Genomic DNA, 14123 nt, shown 5'->3' with positions numbered 1-14123 from the left:
CGATGAACCTTATCCTAGTGGGAAACCGGTACAGCCGTACTCGCCGTAGAGAAAAAAAACCATTTTTTCTTCCCCGAACACAATACAAAATATTATTATGAACTGTGGTGGTATCCGGGTCGCGGTTATAGCATGGCGGAAAGAGTACTGTCAGTGGCGGCAGCTACGCCGTTTCTTCCATGACTCATCGCGTCTCTGTCGGCTTGACGGCCGGCCGGTTCGGTCCGTCTCGTTCTAGCCGGCGTGCACATGCGCATCGTTGTCGCGCATACGCACGCACGCACTCCCACTGGCACACAAACACACACACCAATGTATTTTTATTTCTTTATTTACATTTTGTGTACAAAAATAATGTTAGTCTGATACCGAGGTTAAATGCATCGATCGCGTTCCCGTGTTTAGTTTTAAATGTGTATCGTATTTTGGTAAGTACGTTTCAAAACTTATTATTTTGTCTGCCGACGGGCTCCGCCATCGCTGAGCCCGTCGATCACGACATCGGCGGACGTGGGACCGCAGGTTTACACCGATTTCTCGGTCGTCGGAATGGCGTCGTCCGCCGTTCGTCTCTCCAGCACGCCAGTCCCCACCACATGTTTCGCGCGCGGAACGCTGTCGCGTAATGTCCGCGGTACGCCGACCGACTCGTTGCCGTATGAAGATGTTTCCGCATCGGAAAACCGCGACGGGTTTGCGATTTCCCGTCCCTTTCCCTGAATTGGGGAATTCCGTAATTATCGCGCCAAACCGCACATATGCTCCCTTAGCGTGTTTTTACCCGCTCCCCCACCACCAACCCCCTGACCAATACCACTGCCGCAACGCTCCTCACCGCCACCACCCTTGTCGCTGACGCCGCCGGTGTGTTTCACACGTATTTATATGAGAAAAGAATTTTGGACGTGTGCGACAAAGGGAGTCCGGTCGGTTTTTCACGTTTTTCGTTTTGTACCACATTATACCTGTAAATGTTAACATTATTATTAATAATCTTAATATTGTTGTTTTTGTTGTAATAGTTGTAGTGTTGATTGATATTCACTGCTTTACCTATATCATTATAATATGTATATATCTTTTTTTGTTGCTCTTGATTGCTGGAAGGGGGGGTGCTTGCAATGTTTGTCATTAGATCAGTCGTTCTTCAAACATATCGCTTATTCACTGGTTTTATTCTTGACCTTGTAGCAATTGCATCAAATCTATTCAACAGTTTGTTTTATGATTTCAGATTACCCTGTAAATATCGTTGTACATAAGGAATAGGTGAACTATTAGTCAAAATATAAATACATTATAATGAGCAGCGTTAAAGGTGTTGTGAATCGCAACGCCAAGACGTCTGGTAAGAATAGCACTACCAATACAACTTTACAGAACGCAGACACAAAGGATGCAGTACCTAACAAAACACACGAAAAAGAAAAATTGCAGGTAAATTTTATTTGTAGCTTACATCCTCTTTTATCTATTGTATATTATATTTCAATGCTATACATATATATTGTTATTATTATTATTTATCTTAGCTATATGTGTCACTGTCTACACATTGTTGTAATTAAATTTATTTAAAAACAAGTATTTTAGATTTAAATGTAGGTATTAAAACTAGTTTTATTAGTCAAAAAACATTATAAAGATATTAGATGTCTATCTTTGATTACCTTATATTTTACAATCTTTGTTAGATTCTGTTAAACTTAGAATTTAAAGAAATAATATTGAATTCACAGTTACAAAATTCATACATTATTATAACTCGAGGTAATTATTTTATCGTTTTAGTTTGATAATTAATTATTAGGGTCATTTGTAACATTAAAGTATCTTTAATATGTAAATTAAAATATTATCATTTCTTGTTTTCTTGAGTAAGACATACTTATCAGTTATCTACAGGTATTATGAAATAACAACATTTAGATAAGTACCTTAATTTTTATGTTTAATGAAGTTTACAGAAGATATCTTACTGCTTCAATATCTACTATTAAAATTATAGTTGCCTATTTGGTTGTAATACAATAATAAAATTAAAATGCTTTTTAAATTTTTTTTATTTATAAGAAAATTAGGTAATAGCATTGCTTTATAGACCAAGATACAATCATTATTTTTAATCCAACATATTTTTTTTGTCCTTTTCCTATTAGTTGTGCTTAATTATACACAAATTGTATGATAGTAAAGATCACATTTCACACATCTGTATGTGTATGTGGTATGTACAAAATAAGCTTGAGTTATAGGTACATAAGAAGATATGTTGAAATACCTGTTAGCACTTTTTTAAAAATATATATTAATTATATTTTTATCAAATTAAGAATTATAGTTTCGTACAAATCTAACTATATTAGTATTATAAAATGTAAATATTATTATTTATTAAATAATAATATAGATTCCTACCTATATGTTTATTTTATTGAAAACAATTCAATATCGGAAAATTCAAAGATGTTTTTGAAATGTTTAAAACAAAACATACAAAAACTGTATTCTTAATTTTATTTTAAATTCCTTGTTTTTTTTTTTTTGTAAGATATACTTGTCATTTGCGTTAAACGATTCCATTAAATAAGTACACTTTAAATAATACATATTCAAGTAATTGTATATATGTGTATATGACAAACAAAATGCAAAGAAAGTTTATCCGTCAAAGTTTTATCAAACTTTTCAATATCTTTAATATCTATTAAAAATTTGTATTCTTAATTTTTTTTATTAAGAATTAATTATTAGTTACACTAGTTAGGATAGTTTTAACATTTAAAATTATGTTGAGTAACAGAAATATAATTGATAAGCATTATTAATTTTATTTTACCGTGTCATACTTAATAACTGATTTTTTATACATTTTTGTTTTAGCCAACGGCAGAGCAACTCAGAATTGCTAAAATTATTGATTTTAAACCTGATGAAGAAATCAACAACAAGATAAAACAGGTGCGTGTGTCATTTTTTTTTCTTAGAAATAAAATTATACATTAACTTACTAGATACATAATATAAATTTTTTTTCATTATTAGGTGATGCAAATAACTCAAAAAACAGAAGATGAAATAGTTATTGCACTTCATGACAATGCTTTAGATATTGCATTAACTATTGATGCACTTTTGGAAGGACCACAGGTATACTTAAGTTTAAATTATATGTCATTCTTGTTGTATTTTCCTTAACTTAATTTAGCTAAATGTGTACCATATGTATGTGTTATTAGGAATCATGGTCAACATCAGGCAAGAAGAAGAAAAATCGAGCTAGTAGCGTAAACAAAAAAGAAAAAGACGATTTGATGAAAAACGGTGAAGCAGATGGAGGTGATTATTAATATAATTTATCATTTAATTTCATATAATAAATATTATTTTATTTAACTAGATGCTGAATGGGACGAAACCATTACACAAGCAGCCAATATAACTGCTCAAAACAATGGTGGATTTAGTGAGAGACGGGGTCGTGGTCGTGGAGGCCGAGGAGGTTTTACTAATAGGCCTAGACCGACCGAAGGAGGTCAGAGATTTGGAGAATCACGTAAATGTTAGTGTAATTTTGTCTTGTTTTGAATATATTTATTTTATTTTATGTTTACAGGGAGAGTTCGTGAAAACAAAGAAAATGAAAAGAATTTAACTGAAGATGGTGCTAGTGGTGAGAATCGTAGCTTCCGTTCTGATAGCCGAGGTTCAAGAAGAGGCATGAATGGACCTCGTTATAATGGTCGATCTAGAGGTACTCGTATGTTCCAAAACAGTGAACGTGGTAATTCAGGACCAAGTGGTGGGAACAATAGTGGATTCAGTCAACCAATTGACACTTGGTATAATCCTACTGCCAAAGAAGCCAAGAAAGGTAATACATCAATCATATAAAATAATATACATTTTTAATGAATTTTGATATAAATTAATCAAGTTAATACATTTAAAATCTCAATATTTTTTATACCTAATATAAAACAAAAACTGTTAATCTTTTTGTTTGTAGTGAGTGTTTGTTGTTTAATAAATTATTCCATATATATTAGTGATGGGTTGACCCCTGATTTTTTAAATCAAAACTAAACTTTAAACTATTTTTTCAAACTCGAACTCAATACTTTCTATTATTATTATTATTATTATAAATGATACATAACAGATCCGTTACAACTTATAATTTTCTATCACCAATAGTCTAATTATTTCTAAATAATCATTATACATTTTTATATTTTGCAGAATTGTATAAATATTTCGTTTTTGAACTATCGTAGCCAGAAAGTCTGTTTAGGCAAATATTTTCAATTTCAATTTTCAAATGGTAAAAATGCTTGATAGTTCAGTTTGAATTTTTTTCATGCCGAGTTCAAATTTCAAACAGAACTGGACATCAAGGGTTCAGTTCAGTTTGGTTCGAAATTTGAACAGTTTGACCCATTACTAATATATATATATTCCTTAATTTAACTTTTCTTCTATGGTTTATCTGTTTAAATTGAAGAGTAGATGACTAAATCATTAATTAAGTTAAATATTTGATTTTCTATAGTTGTTTAATTGTGTGTGTTCTATAATCAATAAAATGTATACTGTTAAAGATTAAACTAATACACTGTATATCAATAATGATAAACTACTGGTAAAACTTAAATTTAAGTATTAATTTCTTTAGTAATAAACATTTTTCTATAAAAACAAATTATTTTTATCATAATGATGTATTATGTATATATATAAGCTGAATAACATTAAATTATTTGTTTAATATATCATAAGACCAGTTTATAAAATATTTATATAGATACTTTCAAATCAATTATAAATAAGTATCTAAATCAGAATATGATTTGCAGTAATTTTGTTATTTAATAAAAATAATTTTCTTAAAAAAAAAAAATAAACATAAGTACTATATAAAAGCAGCTGCATACTGGTTTGAAAATTGTTGTAATATACAGGCAGATAATACAAGAGTATATATTTATGTTGTTTTTTTTAGATTAATAAAAATTGCGACAATGCTAAGTTACTTAAATTAGAATAGTATAAATAGATTTTATTGAACATTATTTTAAAAACAATTATTCATAAAATTGTTTACTGTGTCTTATTATTAGTGCATCAAGTAATATTTTTAAAGCCATTTTTTCTTATTTTTTTTTTTTTAACATTAAAATCCATGTTCTTGTTATAACTTCATATTTTGGTCATTTCCTAATATTACTAACTTTACTGAATTAATGACCTCGTTCAATTGAAATTGTTTCAAGTGTCGTTACATTTCATAATTTATGATCATTCTAATTATATAAATTAAGAAATATCAAAAATTGTCAACATAAAAATGTACAATTGTTTGGTAGGTTTTCTCCAATCACGCAGTTTTTTTAAAATCCTAAAATACATTTGCACAATTTTGTTTTATCAGACAGTTGAATATCTAATTTGGATATATAGTTTAACAACTAATCAAAAAATAACAAACCTTTTAACAATTGTAACTATTTTATAATATTTTAAACTTGATGCCATTACATTATAATCATATTATGATTTAATGAACTTTTTAAAAGTTTTGTCATTGATTCAATGAATCTATTTATACTGTTTTAAAATGTCTTATTGGTTAAAAACAATATTCTTATGAAATTATATGCTTTAGCCAATTGAGTTAGTTTCTATTTTTTATTTTTATTTTTAAATATTTAATCAATCGATTTATTTTTTAGAAAATTGGGGTACATTTCCATCACCTGAAGACTGGGACAATGAAGAGTATACTGGTTCATTAGCTGACACTAAAGTATTTACACCTAGTGGTGGTACTGAGAGTACTGTTAACAATGAAGTTGAAGAATCAAAACCAAATGAAAATGCCTATGTAGAAGTAGAAGATTGGAATGATGCTGTGCAAGCACCGAACCAGCAAGCAGCAGCTGCTAATGTAATTATTCAAGTTATTTAAACATATTTGTACTATATTTAAAATTAATTTTTTTTTCATTAATTCTAGAATGCAGCTTCTGAAAAACTTGCGGCATCAATTGCAAATAGCAAAACATTGACTCCTGAACAGTCTCAATATTTGTCCTCATTAACTCAAGAAAGTCAACAAAAAAAAGGAGTTACTCTTCCACCAGCTGCTACTACATTCAATTCTCATCCTCCAGGTAATAATATAATAAATGAACTATTATTTAATAACCAAACTAAAATTTAAATTGTTATGATTTAGTGGAATTTGTTTCTTCACCTTTTGAAGAAAATTCAATAGGACCAGGGAAAAAGCCAACTTTACGTGCTCGCATACCCCCTCCATCTAAGATACCATTAAGTGCTGTTGAAATGCCACCTGATGATTCTAGTGTCAATATTAACTTCTTAGATGTATCATTTGGTGCAGTTGATCTATCTGGTGATGTACCACAACTTTGTGATCCATCACAAGATCAAAATTCATTACCACCTGTTGTTAAATATGATGACTCAGTTGCTCAGAAAGTAGATTCTGTACTAACACAGACTGAATATTCAACAATTTCTAATCAAGCTTCAGTCCAAACTCAAAGATCACCTCAAGTAAATCAAGCACCTCAGCCGTCAACTAAAATTGGGCCACCTCCAGGTGTTCCTCCTCCTGCTGATTATCTAACTAAACAAAATGCTACAGCTGCTAATCCTTACCAAAATATTAATACTGGACAACCCACATCAATATATAACTCTTCAGCTTATTCTAATAATCCTCAAGTATGTATCTAAGATTTTCAATCTTGGTTTTTGGTTCTCTGTATTATTATTTTTTGTTTAAATTTTTTACTTAACTTTAAATTGCTAATGACAACAGTACATTATAGTTAAAATATTTAACCTAAAACTAATAATACAGGAAAATATTGACAACTGGTGTCCTAAACCTGGTCAAATGGAACTTAAAAACAATTTAAATTATCCTTTTAAGTTATAAATTTTATATAATAATTCAAACAATGTTTTAGGGTTTATCCAGTCACACAAGTTTGTATGGTACAACTGCATCCAACATTGGTGTAAATAGTACAAATCCCCACATTCCTCAATTGTCTCAGTCTAATCATTCAATTTTAAATGCTAATTACCCCCAAACAGCAGCACAACCTCAATTTCCTTCTTATTCATACCCAAATCCTCACTCATATCAGGCATCTGGAATTTCCTACCCTCCAATTGTTTCAGCTGCCAATTTAGCATCAATGTATACCCCGTCAACATACTCTAACTATATACACCAAAATTTACATCAAACTGGGAATACAAACTTGTCTAAGTCAACTGTGTCATTGACTTCAACTACTAATTCTACTAAAGAAAGTCTGGTAAGTAAAAATTAATATAAAAACAAAATAATTTAATTTTCACTATTTTTATAGTTATAGCTAATAAATGTTTTTGAGTGGTAGCATGTATTTTTAGTTAATTTTTCATATTTTGCAAAGTAAAATATATTTAATATCAATTCATCTATTTATGAACATATAGTTAATTATTTGCCAAGTATTTAAAATTTAGGTAAGTGAAGTGGCCCAAAAATATGTAAACTCATTTCTCTGTTCTCTTAAACTTTTAATACTTATAATCAGGGTCTGTTAAAATACTTAAAATTATATTAGAATAAGTAAATGACAAAAATGCTTATTAAAGCTTAAAGTACTATTAAATAACATTACAAACTATTAAACTAATATTTAATTAGTTATACAATTATCAATACTTCATTATAGAGGGTATAGTAATTATAATATTTAAACTAAAAATAGTACTTTAAAATAAAAACAAATATTTTATTCGGCCTAAAACTTAAAAATGTTTTGATATAACTAGTGTTTCTCAATATTGAGTAAAATCATTTTGTTTTTTAGTATGATCAGTCTCAACCTTCAAACAACTCATTGACATCAAGTGCTAGTAATCCAAATGGAAATAATATAAGTGGTACAACGTCAAGCATTGGACTTGCACAGAGTACTTTATTGACTTCAAAAACGACTACACCAACAAGTAAATTATTGAATTTAATTTGTTTAGTTTGTTCTTTAGTTATAGTCTATCAAGTAACTAATTTCATTTATATATTTTAATTTTTAATATATATTTAAAATCAATCATTATTTTAGCAAATAAAAGTGGTGTACTATCAGGAATGCCTCCTGGTGTTGCTCCGCTTGTTGGTGCTCAGTATATATTAAGCCAACAGGGTATTCCTGGATACTATCACCAATCTCATCCTGTAATGTATAGCGAGGAACATTTACAAATGGTGCAATCAAGGTTACCTCATCATATGGTAAAATATATAGCAACTAAGAAACATATTGAACTTAAAATATAAATAATATTATTTTAATATTTTCAGACTAACTTTTATTCACCCGATCCAATGTATCCTAATGTATCATCAAGTCTGACTGGAAGAGAAACTGCTGGAACTGGTATTTCCAACGTTGCAGGTTATTCATCACTAACAGATTCAAGATATGCACGTACAGACAATAATGCTTCACCAGTTTCATCTACTCTTTCACAGCAGGTAATGTATTTATAATTGAATATCAATCATAATATTATATTATTCAAACCAATTTTTTGATGTGTTAGAATTAAATATATAACAATATTGAATAAATACTATAAATATTCAGATGTATCACAAAGTTCTGATAAATGAAAATACAAATTGTGTTCTAATCAATATTTTTTAGTAAAATTGCTTATTATTGTATTATCAACAGTTTATATCACTGCTATGATATATTTTATCATGAATTTGTTATTACTACAAAACATAACATTGAATAAAATATATATTTATGAATTGTTAGGTATATACTAATATTAACCCTATTCACAGACTTTAACAATAATCATTATTCTGTGGCAAATATATTTAATCTGTCGTAATATATAAGATTTAAATTGGTAATAATTTTTTGTTATTTATATGTGTGTTATATGAATATATAATCAATAATAAAAAATATTCTTATTAATTAATTTAATTCGTTCAGTATTTTTTTTATTTAATACTTTTTTTTTGTATATTGTACATTTTATATTTTAAAAGTATTATTAAATATAACTTTAAAGCTTTGTTTAATATTTGATGTTTTTAATCTTTAATACGTATTTTGACTTTTATAATATAAATATTTACTCCCTAATTATTACTCATTCATATTTTAAGTATTGTGAGATAGCTTATAAAATAAATTAATATTCATTGATTATTAATTTAAAAAAATGTGATATTGAATTAAAGTATTGTTATCATTGAAGATCCCTTGTAAATTAATTATTCATTGTCATTACTGGAAAATATCTATAATCATACTAAAAATCAACATAACTACACTATTTAAATGTTAGCATAGTTACTAGTTGTTTTTACAATATGTCCATTGTTTATTAAATTTATAAGCTATAAATATGAACGAACTAATTAATAATTACTGATGTTAATTGTAGTTAGGATGAATTGATGTTTGATATTAATTATATTATCAACATTTGCAATAATTAACATTGAATGAATGAATTATTTCATTTCAATTATTTATTAAATAACATATGACATTAATGGTTTTTAATTTATCTTTAGTCTGGAACTTTGGCTCATCAGCAAACATTATTGAATCCACCCATTACTCCCAGTTATACATATTATTATGGACAATCTGTTATACCTGCTAATCCGTTCCAGTATGGTACAATGTACCCGGTAAGTTAATTAATCTATATTCTAAATGTAATGAATAATTTTTTTATTATTATTTATAAATTTAATTTTCAAGATCACAGAATTATTTTGCTTCCTTAAATTATAATTTGAATAATTAAAAATATATTATTATTAACAATATTGTTTATGTGCCTTTTTATAATTATAGTAAAAACAAAAATTTGTTTAAATATAACTGAACATTTTTAATATTCTTTGATATAAATTGCTTATCTTATGATATTATTTATTTTGATAGTATATTCACAAATAAATGCACTTTATTTTAATTATATTTATATGGCATCATCATCTAAAGTTACAAAATTAGCTATTAATAAAAGTTATAAAATGCAATCACATAATATAAATGTATGAGTTATGTTTGTTCTAAACTAATATGATCTAATTTGAAGACTAAATATCTAATTAAATTGGTTTGTTAATATCGGGGCTATTATATTCATCTACCAGTATTTATATAATCTTTAAAAATGCTAATTGAGTTTTGATAAGAAACAAAAATTAACTTTAAATATAAAATCAAAATACTTGTTCAAATATTTAAAACAAACTTTGATTTTTTAATAATGTGCTGGTGTTATTTTGCTCTAAAATTTTAATATTATAATTTTTTTCATCCTCAAATTGCATGGTAATAATTGGGTGTTTGGAAATATATTGTTTTATTTCGTGTAAATTTATATAATTTAATTAACTATTGAATATTTTTACAGTAGACTTGATAACTGAAAATCTGCAGGAAACAAAAATAAGTCTTTCATTTTTTGAATTTATAATTAATTATTTTTATTATTATTTAAATATTAATGTTACGTTTTTAAAAATATTGTGTAATAATTATTTAAACATTTGGTTGTTTGTGTGTCTTTATTTCTAACATTTAATTAAATAATATATATTACACAAACAAGTAGTCTTCATTTCTTCTTTATATTCATACAAATCTTTTTTAAACTGGTCCTCCAAGGATCTAACAAAATATGAAATATTTAAACTCACTCAGTTTTATGTGTTATCAAAATATTTTTTCTTTAGTAAGTAATGCATTCGAATAAATCCAAACAACCTCAATTTCTCGAGTTAATCGATTTAAGTTTACAGAAATGATTGAACAACATATTAGTGCCAATTTTTTTTCATAATTTAAATTATTATTTCAATACATTAACTTGGATAAATATTTGCTATTTATCATATTGTAATATTTTATATACTTTGCAGAAATTCTTTTTTTATTTCCTAGTTAAATAATGTTGAGACAGAAATAATTGAGTTGAAAAATACCATTATATCTATTATGTTTAATATAAGAAGGAACCTCAACAGCCTATTACTGTAAATGCAGCTAGTTTGTATAGTATACTATCTGGTTTAATACCATTTAACAGTGTGACTTATAGTCAACGAGTTTCCTTCTCATATTGAACTCTCAAGTATTAATATATTATAAATTATATATATATTAAAATCTTATCATATACTATTCACTTACCAAATAAGAAATTATTAACTTAATATATTTATTAACACATTTTAAGGTTCAATTCTAAGAAACAGATTTAAGATGTAAATAAGGGTGTGTATTTGAAATCACCACTTTAATTTTATTGCAACTTCGGTTCTTAAGCATATTTCTGTATGATTTTTTCTTTTTTTCTTTTTGTTAGATCTATTGCTACACAACGGACGAACAAAATACTTGATGAATGTTTAATCATCCAAATCACCTTATCCAGTTTCAACTTATTTTGACATCCTTTTCCTTAGTATTAGTTGTAAAAACTTTGAATCAAAAATTTCTCAGGATTTGGGGGAGCAAAAATTTTGTTTAATCCTTTTTCATAAAACCAAAAACAGTAATAAGTGTATATATACATAAACATATTGCGTATAATTTTTTATATACATATTATATAGTATATATATTTATATTTATGCATAAATATATCATTTTTTTTCTTTTTGGGTTACAAATTCAAAAAAAGTAAAAAAAATAATATCAGTATAAAACTCTTATGAATGTTTATTTTAATATATAAAATAAATAAATAATAAAATGAAACACTGAAAAAACACACCGACGCGGTTCGTTATCAGATGGCGCCAGCAGCAAGTGCAACCAGTCACGGCACAGGAGCTACAAATACAATGTCTGGGTACAGTAAGACTGCAGCTGCACCTGCTGGTTATAACAATGTTTATGAAACTCTGGGATCATCTTCAGTCACTGGTTCAAGTAATGACTATGGAAGTTCAAGCAAAGTAGGTGTGTCCGGTCAACAGACATCTCAAGCTCAGGGCAAGACAAATTCGTCTGATCTCGCTGCTATGTATTCGAACAAGTCAACATTAAATAAGGCTAGTGTAAGTATATACTGGGCAATTCATTTATTAAACACTCATTTTTTTAAATATTTAATGTGTTTGAAAAAAAAATTACATAGTTCCAGTCAAAATAAAACAAAAAAAAAATTAAATATTTTTTATTATTATAATTTTTTGTTTCTTACTTAGTTGAATGAAAGCATTCATTTTTAATTTCATATTCTAAAGCAGAATATTTTTAACCTTTTACCTAAACCTTTAAATACTTATACTTCATAAACTACTAGTTCAAATTTTGGTTTTTATTCATCAAAATACTCTATTCTGTTTTAGAATATTATGAAATTATAAATGTATGTTGTCATTCTAAAATAAAAACTCAAATATTAAGACAATAAGCATTAATATTTTCAAAAACATTAATTTATTATAAAATACTAGTGGTGTTGTTCAATAAATAAATCATTCCGTAAATAATATATTGATTGAATCAAAACCATAAAAATTAAACAATTTTTTATTTAGCCTTATGACAAACAACAGTCATTTCAATCTCCGCCACCATTTTCTGTAACTTTAAATAATGGTGGAGTTGGTGGTCATCCTAGTGCCGGTAGTTATGCTCCAGTATTCATCTCTCCTCTGCCTCCTGGCAACCCACAACCTCATCATATCGCACCTTTGCACCATCAGGTTTGAATTAAAAATATATCTGTTACTTTATTTTGTATTTTAATTTAAAGATAAATTTTAATTTCCATTTGTTGTAATTAGATTGATATGAGAGTTCAGAACCGGCAAGGAGTAAGTTAAAAAAAAAAATTATTAAATACATTATGGTGTTTATTATTTATTTTTGTTTTTGTATAATTTTAGCAAGAGTTAAGCAATGGAACAAGCAATATGAGTCGTAACCAATCCGTAAATCCTACAGCCAGCAAGGTGAATGTTAAGCAGAACTATAGCCAAGGAGCTACTCCCTACTGGAACTCCAACTGACTTATGTCATGTGCATTTACACTTTGACGACCTGTCTATAGTCGTTAATGAGCATTACCCATTGGGAGAAAGGTGATCATACAGACGTATCATTTTCTCCTTTTAAGCCCTTAAACCCTTTGTTTATTCAATAGTATCAAATATCATATTTTTTTTCTGAGTAATGTTTCATTTTGATCATAAATACCAGATGTAATAATTTATTATTTTGAGTTAAATATTTTTTTTTTTTTTATGTTTATTTTATACAAAACGAAAAATGTATTATATGCTCCCCCTCCCCACCTAAAATAATTTTTTTTTACAATTTTTTTTATGTCTAATTAAACAAAAATGTAATAATATTATATGGGAAAAATGATTATGTTTTTAATATGATTATTTACATCTATATATCTTTTCTTAAATGTAACCCATGGGTGGATAAATAATCATCTGTCTATATGTAGTTAGTACCTTCATTAAAATATATGTATTAAAAATGAACCTAATCGTAAATTTTTTTAATTGGATATAATATGACCTATTAAAATAATAAACAATACTACAATATTTTAATTTAAAATAAGAAGCAAACAATTTTGATCATATAAATCTATGAACTCAAATGTAACCAACTCAGTGACGTCATTTGGACCTATAGGACCAAACCTAAGGCCTGCCATCATTTAATATCTGGCCCGCTAAAAAACTATATTTTATATTTACGTAAAAAGAAAAGGCCCGCAGTAAAAAGTTTGATCATCACTATTGTAGGGTATACATTGCGTATTTAAAGTCCAATATTGTAGTAATTTGGCCCACTTTGTAAATTGATTGGCCCGAATAATTGATAGTGGCTTGCCCTATATATCATGCGTATTAAAAAAAAGTTGAAATGACGCCACTGAACTAGCTTAATAGGTTATTTAAAGTTGATACAATTTAATTTGGATTGAGTTATTTCCTATATACTGCCACTGTTAGTAAATAGTTCCAATTTCTTTATTTCAAATATATTTTTTAAACAATTTTTGAG

General features: G+C 27.3%; 1 protein-coding gene across 5 annotated transcripts; it reads left to right on the top strand.

Annotated features, from left to right (window-relative positions):
- Window positions 1-289: 289 nt before the first annotated feature.
- LOC113556524 (protein lingerer) lies at window positions 290-13591 on the top strand. Of its 5 annotated transcripts, none has more exons than XM_026961524.1 (19): window positions 290-428; window positions 1235-1437; window positions 2884-2961; window positions 3046-3150; window positions 3240-3339; window positions 3401-3556; window positions 3617-3874; window positions 5733-5947; window positions 6017-6173; window positions 6239-6753; window positions 7002-7358; window positions 7902-8040; window positions 8157-8326; window positions 8396-8569; window positions 9638-9757; window positions 11879-12145; window positions 12632-12799; window positions 12881-12910; window positions 12983-13591. In XM_026961524.1, the coding sequence occupies exons 2-19, from the start codon at window positions 1303-1305 to the stop codon at window positions 13103-13105; spliced, it is 3267 nt and encodes a 1088-aa protein (XP_026817325.1). In that variant the 5' UTR covers window positions 290-428; window positions 1235-1302; the 3' UTR covers window positions 13106-13591. The 5 variants fall into 5 exon arrangements, with proteins under 5 accessions (XP_026817325.1, XP_026817323.1, XP_026817327.1 ...); XM_026961522.1 differs by having other exon boundaries at window positions 3401-3562; XM_026961523.1 differs by lacking the exon at window positions 290-428 and adding an exon at window positions 860-967 and having other exon boundaries at window positions 3401-3562.
- Window positions 13592-14123: the final 532 nt, after the last annotated feature.

Source organism: Rhopalosiphum maidis, chromosome 4 (assembly GCF_003676215.2).
Source record: "Rhopalosiphum maidis isolate BTI-1 chromosome 4, ASM367621v3, whole genome shotgun sequence".
NCBI lineage: Eukaryota > Metazoa > Arthropoda > Insecta > Hemiptera > Aphididae > Rhopalosiphum > Rhopalosiphum maidis.
The sequence above is the reverse complement of the archived record's forward strand: the minus strand, read 5'-3'. Positions and strand labels throughout refer to the sequence as shown.